The sequence below is a fragment of the Leptodactylus fuscus genome, chromosome 1 (genome assembly GCF_031893055.1).
Source record: "Leptodactylus fuscus isolate aLepFus1 chromosome 1, aLepFus1.hap2, whole genome shotgun sequence".
Lineage (NCBI taxonomy): Eukaryota > Metazoa > Chordata > Amphibia > Anura > Leptodactylidae > Leptodactylus > Leptodactylus fuscus.
In genome coordinates, this window is record NC_134265.1 from 260,475,240 (window position 1) to 260,492,657 (window position 17,418).

The 17,418-nt window shown below is 40.0% G+C and overlaps 1 protein-coding gene across 1 annotated transcript in view; it reads left to right on the forward strand.

The window, feature by feature from the left end:
• LOC142217770 (bifunctional heparan sulfate N-deacetylase/N-sulfotransferase 4-like) overlaps positions 1-9,693 on the forward strand; it is a 334,797-nt gene extending 325,104 nt beyond the window's left edge. The window contains exons 14-15 of the mRNA XM_075286110.1: positions 2,029-2,139; positions 9,418-9,693. Of these exons, the coding sequence (XP_075142211.1) occupies positions 2,029-2,139; positions 9,418-9,459 (153 nt within the window). The 3' untranslated portion in view covers positions 9,460-9,693. The remainder of the gene's footprint in view (positions 1-2,028; positions 2,140-9,417) is intronic.
• The last annotated feature ends 7,725 nt before the right edge of the window (positions 9,694-17,418 follow it).

Consider the following 17,418-nt stretch of genomic DNA (forward strand, 5'->3'; position numbering starts at 1 on the left):
CTAGTCTGCAAGGCACTGCAGCGAGGTCCACAGGCCCAATGATGGGCGGCTGAGTGTCTGAATAGTGCCCTACCAGTTAACTCCACTGGCAGACACGAGATGCAGTACTAAATGTGTACAGGCTGCAGGAAAGCCCTGCCAGTTAGCTTAACTGGACAGGTGTTCAGTACAGCTGGAACAGCAAACAAGGCTGCCAAGGGTTAACTCACCCCAGGTCAACAACTAAACATTCTCCTGCAAACAGCCAGGAGAGTGAAGGAAGTTTAGACAGTAAAAGTGGCTAACTGAGAGCCCAAGCCTGCTGCAACTCTATGGGCTGGAACAGAGTCTACTGCTCCTAACCCAGGTATAGAGCTGTCAGTTCAGGGCTTACAGGGTACTAACTACAGGCCTAGTCTGAACACCTGCCTGGAAACTGGAGCCTTTCCCTGAACTACTGTCATGCACAACCTTCAGCAATTTGATTCAAAGTGTGAGCACCGGGCGGGCGTCGGCTCACACTTTTTAAAGGGGAGTCTCTGCCCAACAGGGCGGTGGCCATGACCTCACTGCTCATGCTCAGTAGGCAAGAAGTGGCACTTAGCCTGTGAGCGACTCCAATAGGCCTGAGCATGCTCAGTGGGCCGAAATCTGGACTTACACTCCAGACACCTCACTACATGAGGCCGAGGGTTAGATTGACCCGCAGGTGGCGCTGTGCGCTGAGAGTGGACCCTGCAGGACCCAATCCTAACACCGTGGCTGCAATATAGGAAAACCTCTTTGTCTGTTGAATCTTAGACCAACTAACAACATATTTAGTAGGTGTAGATTTGAGTCTTGAACTGCACTGTCGGATACTGTGGATGGAAATACTGATTTTATTTGCTCATTTTGATGCTACCTCAAAGTTTTATTTTCCAAATATATAAAAGTAGCATACTCAATAACGGTATGCTGCTGTATGTATGCTGTAACGTGCTCTGTAAAATGGTGGAGGGTGAAGATATTTGACGGAGGTGGTAGACTCCCGTTACATCTAAACTGTAGTGGTAATTTAAAATGATACAATTTTATATTAATGTATTATTTATATTTAAAGCGAGTCTACCACCTCCCCATTTTTATCTGTTGCCACTACATTAGAGAGCATATCACAAAGCACAGTACAGTGATAAACATTAATCTGTGTTGTATACAGATGTAGCAGGCGTAACCTGAACTTCTATAATTAATTAAACTGCTACAGACTGATACCTTATTGTAAAAGACAACAAAAACAATGAAAACTCATGGAAAAATATTTTTCCAATAACTTTTCATTGTGTTCTGTAATATTATGCTGCAGCAGTTTAGCCAATTGCAGATGTTCGGGTTAAGCCTATTACATCTGTATGTCACTTATTAACATTTGGAGATAAACAAACTTTGAGGTTGTATGGTTGGTACATGGCCTTCGGTTTTAGGAGCCCTGCTCTTGCTGCATAGACTCTTATCATGTCCTGCCTGTACTACTTGGTGCAGTGGAAGTTGTACCTCCCGCTGCTATGATATCAACCATCCTGGTTGAGCCCCTAGTGCACCAACTGTCTAATTTACATTTGTTTTTCTCCAAATCTAGAGATAGAACAATATTATATGAAGAGAACAATATTACGGGTTATGGTCTCTGGATTTTAAGGACATGTTGATCCAGGGTTTTTATACTGACTGCCAGATTGGAGTCGGGAAGGTATTTTCTCCCTGAATTGGGGCAAGTGGCATCAGCCTCATGGGTTTTTTGTTTTTTTTTTGCCTTACCCTGGATTAACGCTGTAGGGGACTGTAGAGTTATAGCTTGGACTTGATGGACTCATGTCTTCATCCAACCTCATCTACTATGTAACTATATATTCATGGCAGCAATTGGATATATTTGGGGAGGTGGTAGACTCTCCCAAACATGTCCTTTAAGCAGTATAAAATACATCAATTTATTATTTTGATTTTGTTAACTAATGTAAAAATATTTTGGTCATGGTCCTAACCAGAATTATTTCTTCTTTTCAGTCGAGAGTATTTCTTTCAAGCTATTACCAGGACCACAACATTGAACTGTCCAAACTTCTCCACAGACTGGGGCAGCCTTTGCCATCCTGGCTGAGACAGGAATTACAGAAAGTGAGATAGCATTGAAGAAATGGACTAATACACAATTAGAACCTTGTGGTTTCTCTGCTATGAGAAGTGATAATATAATTCCCTTCCCTTACACGTAATGATCCCCAGAATAATTCCCAAAAATCACGATGTGCTATGTATCAGCACCATTACTGTCAGAGTGCTCTCAGCAGCACAGCTGAGAATTACTATAATGTACAAGATATTTTCCTACATTAAACATGGGACTCATACTTCACCCATTTCCTTTGATAACAAGAGACTTCCAGTAACTGTTTATGATGGGAATCCTTCATTTAATACAACATGCACTACTGTCTGAGAAAACCAAAGCAATGGGCAGGAGTAGCTTGCAGTGGAATTGAAGGTTAGTTTTACGAACAGGTTGAATAAATCAGTATACATCTTCATAATAATATACCATTTTCAACGCTTATCATTCATATAGTAACTTTACACTTATTTTGAGCATTCACAATGCTTGGCAAATTATGTTTCCTTCACCAATAATATTCTTGATATAGGGATTTTGCAATACACATTTACAATGCTTCTACAAAAGCAAAGGGGGTTCGCTGTGTGTAGCGCCTCCTGCTGTTTTTTTTCAAAGGAATTTAGTTCAATAATAGCTTCCTGCGGCTCTTAGAAGTGCAATATAAATCATTTTCCCCTTTGGTCATTGATAATTTTTTTCATCGTACACATCTACTGCCTAAATGTGTATTTGATTGTGTTTTTGACAAAAAATCCAACTTCAGTCTCTGCCATAATGTCACTAGAGCTTTATAGTAATCCTTGAAAGGTCATCATTGCATAAAAGCTTTTAGTTCAATTATACTTGCAGAGTCACAATGGCTAAACTTTAAGAACCCAATTAACGGATTTTAGTCCTAAAGTCTTTCGCTCTTAGGGTTCTAATGCAGAGGAATTTTCTGTTGTCATTTAATTCACATGGAAAGTGACATTTTAGCTATTTCATTATATTTTATACAACTTATTAAAAAACACATACAATCTTTATTTTTTGTTTTGTATGTTAAAGTGCTATTTGTTCAGGGTCAGTGAGTATAAAATTAATTTTTGGGAAAAAAAAAATTATCTGCCTATGGGAATATTTAAATGTTTTTATTCAATTAAAGTACATTATTCAGAGAAAATTATTGAAGTTATATCATAAAAGCACATTTATTATATTTTCATTAGCTTTTCATTTACTGCTTCAAGCTGAGCAGGTGACTGTCTACTGTGATCTAGAGTAAACTGTGTAGTGTAATCCAATATATGCGAAACGGACCACTTCCCTATAACAGAAGTATGGCTGTCTAGTCTGAAATTCATGGCTTGAGAGCAGTCTCTGCAATCTGGTCGGCTACTTGTAAAACTCATGTCATTTAGTCTGTGCCAGACTTTATAACAGTAGCTTAGTTGTTTAGTCTGCACGGTCTATAGTAGCCTTTAGGATAAGGCCTCATGTTACGGAAACGCGGCTTTTTTGTTGCAATTTTTTTTTTTTTTTATCCAAAGCCAAGAATGGCTACAAATGGAATCGGAAATATATGAGAGGCTCTTATAATTCTAACTTTTGCTCAATCCACTCCTGACTTTGGCTCAAAGAACCGCAACAAAATCTGAAAAAAAAAAGCTGTGTTTCCGCAACTTGGGGCCTTAGGCTAATTCCCCACTGGCCGGAACCTTTAACGCGGCAGGAACAACTGATGCGTGAATACATTGCGGTTCTTCCTGCAGCGCTTTGAACAGAAAGTTCACTGACTTTTCCTCCGCGGACTTTCTATTACAATTATATCTATGGGAAAGCCACCGGCGTTTCCGTAGATATAATTGACATGCTGTGATTTTCAAAACTGCAACGGTTTTGGAAATCACAGCGTGTCTGCGCTGTGATTTTTTCTGCAAAATAGGCATGGGATTCGCATGAATCCCATCCACTTTGCACGTACCGCGGCCAAATCGCGGCCTTTCCGGCCCATGGGGCCCCGGCCTTAGCCTTACACTGTATTGTTTAGAAAGCCCCCTGTAACAATAGTCTAAAAATGTAGTCTAGAGTACCTTCAACAAAGCAGTCTGATTCTAATATGGACCACCAGTCAGGAAATATAGTTTGAACTACCTCTTTTACAGCAATGTGGCATTGTATTCTGGACTATTGTACCTTCAATAAAAGCAGCCTGACTGTGTAGACTGGACTAGTCTGACTGTGACATTTGACGTTTTCGGGGACCACCCCCCAAAACAGTAGTCTGGCTGAGTAATGTACACAGCCCTCTATAACAGCAGTCAGGCCTTGTATGGATATCCCATATTATAGCAGTAGTAGTGTAGTCTGGACAACCTTCCATAACAGCAGTCTGACTGCATAGTCTGGGCTACCTAGCAGTTTTAAAGTATAATTTGGAATGCCTCTATAGCAAAATTCTAGCTATGTTGTGTGGATTGTTCCCTATAATACCAATTTATGTGGGCTACTCCCTACATTAGCCTTATGATTGTGCAGTGGGGACCTCCCCCTGTAACAGCTGTCTAGCTATACAGTCTGGCCACCCCCTATATAAGCGGTGTGTCTGGACATCTTCCAACAATATAAGCTTGAGCATGTAGTTTGGACCTCATGAGGCTGGCTGAGGAGCTTTGACTATATCCTACAATGCCAGTATGATGGAATGTTTCCTTTACTGGCAGTCTTATGCCCTGTTCACATCTGCTTTTGTATTCTGTCCAGGGATAGTCCGCATGGAGACCCCCTGAATGGAATACAAACGCATTTGCAAGCACTGTGCTGTAAAAACACACGGACCCCATAGACTATAATGGGGTCCATGTGCTTACTGCGTGCTGCCCGCAAGAATCATGTGGAAAGGAAAGTAGATGGTGAACTATTTTCCTGTCTGCATGATCCCTGCAGAGATCTGGAGGTATGGGGTCCGTGTGCTTTTACTGCACCAGCGCTTGCACTTGCTTTTGGTATTCCAATCGGGGAAAGGTCCCCATGCAGACTCCCCCCGAAGGAATCCAAACGCTGATGTGAATGAGGGCTTGGGCTGTGCTAATACCACCCTTGAGTGAACGTGTTTGATGAGTGAACATTCTATGCAGAAACCCCCACGTAAAATAAATTACAGCAGAAAATCAATCTACATGTTTTTCTTGAAATCCTGCATTTAATATGTCTCATATTGTTTTATAATTCACATATATTTTTATAAATCACAACTCATATTATGCACCAAAAAACAATTATTTAAAAAATATAGAAGAAAAGCAGAAAAAGATCACTTGGTCCAACTAGTCAGCCCTTATATTAATTCAATTTTATCTTAAGATAGACATGTGTTTATTTCAGGCTTGCCTAAATTCACTTACTGTAGATTTCCGAACTATATCTTCTGGAAGTTTGTTCTAAGCCTCAACTAATCTATCAGTGAAATAATATTTACTGACATTGCTTCTGATATTTCCCCCAACTAATATCAGATCATGGCCCCTTGTTCTTGTGTTCAGTATTTTATTAAAAACCCTTCCTCCTGGACCTTATTTATACCTCTAACAAAGGCAAAAGTTTCATTCAGGTCCCTCTTTCGCCTCCTTCCAGTAAGATATACAGATTACCTACTTAAATCTCTCTTGATATATTTTATGCTTCAGACCCTCCACCATTTTTATAGCCTGCTGTTGCACCTATTCTATTTTAACATTGTTCCAAATTATTTCCTTATAGGTTAAGGTATGTTTTTCCATTTTTTTTTTATTTTTTTTTTTGCCCTTGGTGGGAGTAGTATGAAGTTGGGTATATTGTGCCTATATGATGTTGTATTTGTACTGATCTTATCTAAAAAATGTGAATTAAAAACAGTTATAAAGTGTGAGATATAGAACGCGAGTCCAATGTACCACCTGAGCTTAATCCTTTTTTTTCATGGTACAAGCTGAAAAAGTATTACTTTCTGATTTATCTCCCATAAAATGCTCAGAGTATGCATGTTAACACCTTAAAAAAGAAAAATCCTTCCTCCTGTATATATATATATATATATATATATATATATATATTATAATATATATATGTAGCCCCCCTCCCTACAAAAGGAATCTGTAAAGAATTCCCCTCTACCATATATAGCATGTAGATGAAAGCCTCCTCCCCAAACAAATCATACAGATAAATCCCCTGCCTGCAAACAGTGTGAAGATGAAACAAACAACTTGTTAACAAACAAGTTGTATATTAAAGCCCAGTCTCCAACCACATGTAGAGTAAAGCCTTTTCCATTACACATAACATGTAGAATAAATCCCCTCCCTATATATTGCATGCACATTAAAATTTCCCCACTACATAGCATATGCATTAAAGCCGTTTCCCATACTTAGCATATACAGTAATCTCCTCTCTCCCACTAATATCATATGGCATGAACTTTAAAACCCCTCTTACTAAATTACTCTCTATATAACCCCTTTACACTCATACATATCATTTACAGCCAGTGGCGTAACTAGGAATGGCGGGGCCCCGTAGCGAACTTTCAACATGGGCCCACCCCCGACCAATGCCGAAGACACCAACAGCCGACCCCCCACACACACATTCCTGCGTGCTCTATTATGCCCCATAAGTGGCCCCTGCACACAGTATTATGCCCCATAGTGGCCCTTGCACACAGTATTATGCCAACTGTGGACACCCATGAACAGTTATTATCCACTGTCACTTACCTATCTTCCCCTGCAGTCCTCGGTGGTGTCGGCCATCTTCCTTGACATTTGGACGTCACATGACCCGGGATGCAGGCCCGGTCATGTGATGTCAGGGGCCTCACAGTAGTAGGCCCGAAGCCTGCCAGTAGTGTTGAAAGGTAAGTAACACAGTTTTTTATGTTCTCTTACCAATCCCAGGCCTCTGATCATTATACTCAGGGGTCTGAAAAGACCCCCGAGTATAATAGTAGTGTTTGTGGGGCCCATGGAATCACTTACCGATCCCAGCCCCTGCCAGGATCGGTAAGTAAATAAGGCCCATTACACTCCAGCTGGTAACGGCCTATTACAAAAAAAAAAAAAAAAATCACAATGGTAGTGGCTGTCGACAGGCCCCTAATGTCCCGAGCCCTGTGGCAGCTGCTACCCTTGCTACCCCAGTAGTTACGCCCCTGTTTACAGCCTCTTTTCATTCAAAGAGCAGTGTTCAGTGTTCCTCCCCTTCAGTATTCTCTACTTCCTGTCAAATTGGACAATTCTCTGGACAGTGTAGCTCAGAGTCTGTTATTATTTTTCAGTTTGTGAGAGGAGGAGTTAGAAGAAATAGTGCCCTAGGCCCCCCAGCTTCACGGGCCCTATAGCACCTGCATGGTCTACTGGTCTGCCTCCATTGGAGGTATGCCACTAGACTGATTTTTGCCATTCTATGTCTAAACAGTGGCAAATGTTTGTGGAATATATTGGAGAGCAGTCATGACATATAGTATCATCCATTCATGTCTCCAATCATGATGTCAATGCCCTCTGATGATAGTACAGATTAGTTTATGTCCTAACAAGCCACACTTTTAAAGTGAGTCTGTCACCAGGGTGAAGCATATTAGGCCAACAACACAGATAGATCAGGCTCACCTGGATGTAAATTCTCCATAGCCAAGATATTATTTTATTTCACAACACAAAAATGGGCAGTCTGGAGCACTGTAGGCAACTTCATTGCTTCAAACTGCTGCACCCCACACTGCCTTCCTTCCACTTTTTTCCTGACCCTGTGATCTTGCGTTTATGCCAGTTTATTAGAACAATGTGGGGCAATGTGAGCCGTCCTCAGTGTTCCAGATTGCTCATTTGCATATTTTTACATAGTCAATATGAACTCTTTCTGACATACCTGCTATCACCTGTAACATCCTATTTTTTTATCAGTCATGTAGCCCATGTTTCTGAGCTGATTGGTGAGTCAAGATCTGCATGTTCTCCCATCATACCTCAGTATGTAAAAACCAACAAGCAGCTGTAGTCAAGAGTTAAGAGCATTTTGTCAAATTGTACCCAAAACACCCATAAAATTACAGCCCCTTGAATTAATTCAAAACTGTATGCAAGTCAGGGCACCTGTATCCAGGTATCAAGACTACCATGGACCCGGGGCAGTATAAAGATAGTGGGCACAATGTCAGGGGCAGATTAAGTCTACCATGGATACAGGGCAGTATAAAGAATGTGGGCACCTTTCAAGACATTTTAAATAGGCTGATCATCTGCTAAATAAGCATTCATAGGAATGCTCATTCTCAATCAATTTCCAGTGTTTGGATGGGTTTATATATAGAGATGAGCGAACACTGTTCGGAACAGCTGTTCCGAACAGCACGCTCACAGCACGTTCCCATAGAAATGAATGGAAGTGGCTGTGCTTCCATTCATTTCTATGGGAGCGTGCTGTTCGGATCGGCTGATCCGAAAAGTGTTCGCTCATTTCTATTTATATACAAGTGCCCAAATGATCAGATGAGTGTAGGTGACAACAAATTTATTTTTAATGGCGGAGTTCAAGAGGGAGGCTTCACTGCTTCGCTGTGATACAGCAGCAATCTCTCTTGCTAAGTAATGATAGACTTGTGATGCACCATCCACTCTTTGATGCTGACCATGGGACGCTTATGGGAAGACTAGTTGAAGCTGTGTGTGTCGTACATGTAAAATTCTACCGCCACCATAGGCCACTTGTAAGTGGCACACACTTGTTAAAGTTGGTGAGAGATTAAGGTGATCATTGAAGCCTCACTCCCAAGGGAGCTGCCCCCATAAAAACATTTTATAATCCCTACTACCATTATTGGTGAAAAACCTATTAACCATGGTGTTTCTGCAATAGCCAAACCAAAATCAAGCTTTGACTTTCGAACACAGCTGCTTCTGTCCTTTGCTGGTCTTTGCATATTGATATATGACCATGGATCTAGTAGACTTGGAAATACCCAACTCAGCAACTTGGGCCCCAGATGTCCTTACCAGGGACACACAAATAATTATTCCCTTTTGAAGCTTTATCGGGTCTGACACACAGTAACAATCCCTACAACAAATAGGCTGATTTGTAGAACATAACAAGAAATAAGGTTTATCTACAATGTTATAAGCTATAATACAAAAGGGGTGTCTCTTCCCGTCTCATTTTCTTTTATATAAAAATGATCTCTCTGATGCTTAGACACTATGACTTTTTATTAACCCTTTAATTTACTTGTGTAGATTTGATTTCCATTTGTTTTCTTGTTTCAGTGTATTAACTTAATGAGGACATCAACATGTGGTCTTAGCTAATTCTGGAGAAAACTGCCGCTATTGGAAATTATACCTGCCCTCATCTATGGAAAACTATATGACATCAGTTTACATGAAGCAAATGAGAAAGAGAAAAAGACTATGCTTTTCCACTGAGATATATTTATTTTTTACTGGGATTGTAATTAATATGTATGTAATATGTATGTATTATACATATATACAGAGATAATAATCACTAAAAAAAACCCTTTTATTTAGAAGAAAAAAGTCTTTTTATTTATGCCTTTTATTACATCTGCTGTGTTGAGCACTTTGATCTCTAGAGCAAAATAAAGATTTTTGTTGGTATTGACGCTTGAATGAATGTTTGTTCGGAAAGTCAATACTGTCATTACACAAGCATAAGTAGTTATTGTGACTGTTGCCAGCAGTCAGTCTATTTTCATTTCTTCCAAAGGCATATTGTGCAATTATGGTTCTTTTCTTGGGCAGAAATTCCTGTTGCTATATATTTGTTACACTTTTACATATGGATACTCATGTCCAGTTGTGCTTTTCCCCTTTTTTTCCATTACCATTAGGTCCAAGATAGGTAGTCATGATAAATTCTCTACATTAATATTATATTTAGAGATAAGCAAATTTCTAAAAAAATCGATTTGGCAACTTCGCCAAATTTTCCGATATGATTCAATCCCAATTTATTTGCAGCGAGTCATGTTAAAAAATAGCTATTTCCTGGCTACAGAAAGCCTGTATAGTGGTGAAGAACACTGTGCATTGCAGTGGTTCTTAGTGATGTCCCAATAGGAGACCTGAATCAGAGATGTACTGATCACTGGTTCAGCACTATAGACTGCAATACACGTGTAGTCATAGGGCTGCAGAAGATGCATATCGGCACTCCCCCCCATCTTGCAACGTGGGGTGCCGAGGGGAACATATAGCATGGCGGAACCCCTTGGATACCGTGGTCATGTTTGGGGTTAAAATCCATGATTGGAACTGTTCTCCGACTGTGGGTCATGGAATAGGATCTTTGCTGTCAGTTACAGCTAATACCTGCTTCCGATGCCGTGGGCAGTTGCAAAAGGGTTAAAGGGCTGTAACATCACATGACTGGTTGGGTGCTGATTGGCATTGCGGGTGATCCTGCATTCCCAGAGTTACCACAAAGCGTGAGGAAATCTGAATTTGATATAAATTGAATATTTCTTGAAATTCAGATTGAATTCCACTTCATCAGCTTCGATTTGCTCATCTCTAGTTGTATTTTAATTCCTGGACAGACATAGAAAGTGCATGACCGTATTGAACAAGGATAGTGCACAGGGAACCTGAATTATTACAAGAATATATACTAAATACTATATATTTAAACATAAAAAAAATATAAAATAAAAATAATAAAAATAACAGAAATAATGTAATGCCATATTTATAAGCAGATGTATGTACCCTTAACTGACAGTTTGGTTATGGACACCAATTTCTCATGAAACCAATTCAGCACAATATTGTGACATGCCAGAAAAAACTCCAATGCACCCATGCCAGTTGAGTTGCCATACATAGGCACATATTAGATACTTATCTCAAAATGCAATATATATCTGAACATGTCCAATGAAGAGGTCAGATAAGAATGGACACATCTGATCTTTGGTTCGATAAGTGGTTGGTCTGCTTAAATAAAGGTAGCTTCCATAGAGTATAATGGGAGGAAAAGTAGTCACTGAAAAAATTGTTTTTTAAGGAAGGGGGTGTCTAAATTTCTAAAGCACATGGCTGCTAATAGGATGAACATTTATACAGTACATCTGGTATTGCATTCACAAGGCTTGAATACATTTTCTTTAGCTTGCTTCCCTAGTGATATACTTGTGCAAAAATTTAAGCATGGGCACATACAAAGGAACAATCTTTTTATAAAGGAAACAAAGTTAAGATACTTACAATATTACTTACAATTTTTTTTTTAAAGAGGCCGTTTAAAGAATTCGCTCTGATTCAATTCATAAGAAGATTGTAACATTAAGTGCACTTCCAAAATCTGCAAAACTATCTTTCATCTGAAAATCACTGCTCTTGTTTGCAATGATGATGGGATTGTACCAGATACAGTCTTCTCAGCCAAGGACAGCCGTTTCAAAGTATTTGCATCTCATCAGAATGTGCATGTGCACATTCTCAGTCAGCGCCCTCTATTGGTGTGCACACTTGAGGCACTGACATCCTAATTACATCATGGAAGTCAGATTTGCATATTCTTCCCATGTTCCTTTGCAGTGGAGCGCTCATGGCTTAATATGACTCCACACACCTATATGGTGGTCTCTCCCTATGGGATAGGAATGAGCAAACTGGTTTGTAACAAATTTTCCAAACATTTTGGGTTTGGCCAAACCTCAGAGTATAACATGAAAGGGTCCAGGAGAGGTGTGCAGACATAAATGAGGCCACTGACATCATTCAGACCTCAGGAACAAGCATGAACCGGATGACGTAATGGAGTCCAAGAGAGGTGAGTATGACTGTTTTCTGTGACTGCCAACCTCCTACAGACCTCTGCTTAATATACTCTATAAAAATAGCAAATCTGGATAAAAAAATATTGCTGGGTGAACCTCCTGAATATTTGGGAGACGATTGTCATGAGGTTAGTCCAACACTATTCATGTCTATAGTAATCTATGGAAAATGGAAGATATAGGAGTCAACAGGACATGTAGCAGAAAAGGGAAAAAAGGCATTGTATAGAAGCTTTCTATCACAACCAAAGCACTATCACTACAGTACATGTCAGTCCTTATCTCTATATATCCTGTACACTCATATGGTCATATCTGAGTGAAGAATAGACAGTTATACAGCAGCTTCTCCTGTACTTGCTGGGTGCTGTGTATGACTAGGCTCCATCAAACAGCACATTTTCACTGTTGCAGTTATCCTATCAAGCTACCAGTCCACTTATTCCTAACGTGTGAGCAGGTTCTTATGTGTGGAGTTATTCCCAACCTGGGTAACATGGGGCGTCACTGAGTCACACCATAGGAGAGCAACAAACAACTGCGGTGAAACTTTCTTCTGCCTTGAAGGAGTCAGCATGTACTCTATAACCATATAACAATAAATCTGTGTGCCCGACTGCTGTGCTAAACCCTGCAAACATGCAAAATGTGAAGTGGGGACAGGGAGTTAACCCTTCCCAAGCAACTATCCATAACTTTAAGTTGTACGTCCACACTACCTTACATTTTTACTGTAGTTGGAGCTCTTTTCTTCTGATAAAATTCTTTCTGTTTGCAAAAATACTAGAGCATATGAGTGCAAAATAAACAGTTAGACAGTATATTTAACTATATAATAAAATAATATACAGTAAATTCCTTAACTCCTTCTAGTGGTGGTTAGAGGCACTGCATTCAATCCTACATCTGTGCAATGAATTTGGTGCTTCATATCAGAAAAACAAATCTCCAATCCTAGTAAAAATATATATTAAGAAAATGATAGTATCAGCGTGTGCTGCCTCCATAAATGACACAGCGAGAAAAGGAGAATATTTTTTTAAAGTTTGCCTCATCATTGATTATTCTCTAACATTATACACATCAACAAAATCCCCCAAAATAGAATGGGGTGTGTGGTTTTTAAAATCAGGAGTTCAGAAATAATCTCTGTGACATTAAAGATGACTAGAAATTTTGAAATAATATTCGGAGTGTTACCTCTGGGTTTTTTTTTAAGTCTCATAATTTTACTGTGATTTCTTTTTCCGAATTTGAAAGGTTGCATGAAGCAGGTAGCGGCAGAGTAGACAATTAATTAGTATAGCCCAGATAAAGTGCAGAGAAATATATTACCCTGACATTCAGCATAATATAAGTGCCAGTGGGTGGAAATGGAACAATCCTCTTCATTTCCAACTTCATGCAATTAAAGAACATTTTCTGCTGGCTTTGAAATATTATGTACAGCTATGTGTTTCTTGCTGAAAACAATGAAACGGGAAAAGGGCATTAGGCTGTGCTTGAGGTTCTATTACCTCCTGATTTACAGACAGAGAACTTTTACATGCTCTATATTTTGTATTATCTACAATTTATAGATTTGGCAAATATTTTTTTTAGCTTTGATTTATATTATATAATTAAAATCATCTCAGATACACCAATATTACTAGATAGTGACTTAGATATGTATCTTGAATTTTAATATCATGATTCAATTCACATTTGCTATCTAAAGTAAATAACATGTCTGTATGCAGTGTTGGTCACCTTAAAGGCAACCTGTTACCCTAAAAATACAGTATAATCTGCAGTCAGCATGTTATAGATCCGGGAGAGCTGAGTAGATTGATATGTAAATTTGTGGTAAAGGATTCAGTATAACGTGTCATTTATTCATTTATGTCTGCTTTATCTATGTTTAGAAACAGTCAATGAAAAAGAACTATTTGTGACTGACAGCCCTCCATTAAAGAGGACCTTTCACCACTTGGGGCACATGCGGTTTTATATACTGCTAGAAAGCCGACAGTGCGCTGAATTCAGTGCACTATCGGCTTTCATGTTCTGTTCCCCGGATGAAGAACTATTGGTGCCGGTACAGTAGCTCTTCACCGTCAGAAGGGCATTCCTGACAGTCAGTTAGGAATGCCCTTCCTCACAGCAGCGTCTATAGCGCTGTACTGTGAGAGCGGGGAGGAACGCCTCCCTCCCCTCCTGATTGTGCTCGTCCATGGATGAGTACAGGGGGGTGATCCTCACCGCTTTCACAATACACCGCCATAGGTGCTGCTATGAGGAAGGGTGTTCCTAACTGACTGTCTGAAACACCCTTCTGACGGTGAAGAGCTATGGTACCAGCACTGATAACTCTTAACCGGGAGCACAGAACATGAAAGCCGATAGTGCGCTGAATTCAGCACACTGTTGGCTTTCTAGTGGTATATAAAACCGCATATGCCCCAAGTGGTGAAAGGTCCTCTTTAAAGTACATGCAGAGATAACTGTCAGTCACTGGTCAGACCAAGTCTATGACTTGCTAAGCATAGAAAAAGTAGGGACATAAATGAATAAAAGCATACCTCCCAAGTGTCCTGCATTTGGCGGGAAAGTCCTGCTTTCATACCCCTGTCCCACAGTCCTGCACAGCTCTCTGCATGTCCCACTCGGTCCCTTTAATGTTTTACTAAACAATCATTCCTCCGATCAACAAATAAAAGGCCCTGGTGATCGAAGGAACATTTCACTATTGTAGAAGGACCTTTGAGTGACATCGCACGGTCACGTAACTTGGTGGGCGTGTCAGTGTCCCGTGCAGTGAAGAGACGTGTGTAAGGTAATGAAAGGGGGAGGGGAGTGAGATGCAGGGTGGAGAGAGAGAGAGTGTGTGTGTGTATCATTATACTGGGGGGCAGAGATGGAGAGGAGGACATGAAACTGGGGGCAGATGAAAGGTGATATGAAACTGGGGGAGAGATTGAGGGGGGGAGATGAAACTGCGGGCAGAGATGGAGAAGGGGACAAGAAATAGGGCAGATAAAGGGGGGCACTTAAACTGGTGTGACATTAAACTGAGGACAACTGGAGGGGAGCATTAAACCATGGGAGTAGCTGGAGGGGGTCGTGTCTGCCTCTAGTTGCCCCCAGTTTAATGTCCTCCTCCAGGTACGCCTACAGTTTAATGTTCTCCTCTAGTTGCAACAGTTTAATGTCCCACTTCAGCTGACATTAACTTATTGTCCCCCTCCAACTATTCCCACTGTTAATGTCCCCCTCCAGCTACTTCAGTTTCATGTTTAAACTGGGGCACCAGGAAAGGGAGTTAATACTGTGGGGCAGTTGGAAGGGAACATTATAATGTGCGGACATATAGTATAAAGGTACCTGTAGTAGGATTATACTGTGTGGGGGCACATGAAAAATTAATAAGAACGGGTGGAGTCAACATAAAAGTGGGCGGAGCCAAATTACATTTTGTCCCTCTTTCTGTTCTTCAAAAGTTGGGAGGTATGTAAAAGTCATACTGAATCTTAACCCACAAATCTATATGACAATCTTCTAAGCTTAGCCTGCTCTATACCATGTGGACTGAAGTTTATACTACATTTCCATGGCAATAGATTCCTTTTAAGACCTCACCCTTAATTAAGGTTCACACAAAGTAGCATAAAATGGGCCAAAACTAAATCTAGTGGCATATACAGTATGTTGGTAGTTTAGCATGTGCAGCTAAACAGGGGCTCAAAAGGAGATTGTATTGTTAATGTAGATATTTTTGCAAATTTATTAAAAAAGAAAAACTGAAATATGCCATGGCCATAAGTATTCAGACCCTTTGCTATGACACTCATATTTAACTCACACACTGTCCATTTCCTCCTGATCCTCCTTGAGATGGTTCTACTCCATCACTGGAGCTGTGTTTAATTAAACTAATTGGACTGGATTAGGAAAGACTCGCACCTGTCTATATACAGTAAGACCTCACAGCTCACAGTGCAAGTCAGAGCAAATGAGAACCATGAGGTCAAAGGAACTGCAAAGGGCTCAGAGACAGAATTGTGGCAAGGCACAGATCTGGCCAAGGTTACAAAAGAATTTCTGCAGCACTCAATGTTCCTAAGAGCTCAATGGCATCTATAATCCTTAAACGGAAAAAGTTTGGGACGACCAGAACTCTTCCTAGACCTGCCATCCAGCCAAACTGAGCAATTGTGAGAGAAGAGCCTTGGTGAGAGAGGTAAAGAAAAACCCAAAGATCACTGTGACTGAGCTCCAGAGATGAGCTCCAGAGATGCAGTACGGAGATGGGAGAAAATTCTACAAATTCAACTATCACTACAGCCCTCCACCAGTTGGGGCTTTATGACTGAGTGGCCCAAAGGAAGCCTCTCCTCAGTGCAAATACTCAGCATACAATAAAAAGCTGGCATCTCTCCAAGGATGTGGTAAAATGTAACTTTTAATCCATGAAAACCTCTTTCAGAGTGCTCTGGACTTCAGACTAGGCCGAAGGTTCAACTTCCAACAAGACAATGACTCTGAGCACACAGCTAAAATAACAAAGGAGTGGCTTCAGAACAACTCTGTGACCATTCTTGACTGACCCAGCCAGAGCATCTCCGGAGACACCTGAAAATGGCTGTCCACCAACGTTCACCATCCAACCTGATGGAACTGGAGAGGATCCCCAAATCCAGATGTGAAAAACTTGTTTCATCATTCCCAAGAAGACTCATGGCTGTACTAGCTCAAAAGGGTGCATCTACTCAATACTGAGGAAAAGGGTCTGAATACTTATGGCCATATGATATTTCAGTTTTTCTTTTAAATTTGCAAAAATATCTACAATTCTTTTTTTTCTGTCAAGATGGGGTGCTGAGTGTACATTAATGAGAAATAAAATGAACTTTTTTGATTTTAGCAAATGGCTGCAATGAAACAAAGAGTGAAAAAAATTTACGGGGTCTGAATACTTTCCATACCTACTGTATCTACATAAAATCACCAAAACTGGAGGCAACAAAAATCTGCTCTAAGCCCAATTCATGATTTTTGCAGACACTGAGTCGAAACCATGAGTAACCCATTATAGTCTATGGGGTTCCTTGTCGTTTCCTAGCTAACCGCTTTTAATACGTATAGTTCCCAAAGCGGACACCCCAAACAGAATACTGAACGCAGATGTGAACCAGGCCTTAGCTGGAAATATTAAAAAAGTATCAACAATGTGTAAAGTAAGTGCACCCTATATATTTCTTGAAGGCAGACAACCTGAAGATTACATTTGTGTCACTGGTTTATCAATAGCTTCACACCTTCCTGAAACTTTGTGACGAAACCCAAACTATTGTATATATATATATATATATATATATATATATATATATATATATATATATATTGATGATATATATATATATGTATACATATATATATATATATATATATATTGATGATATATATATATATATATATACTG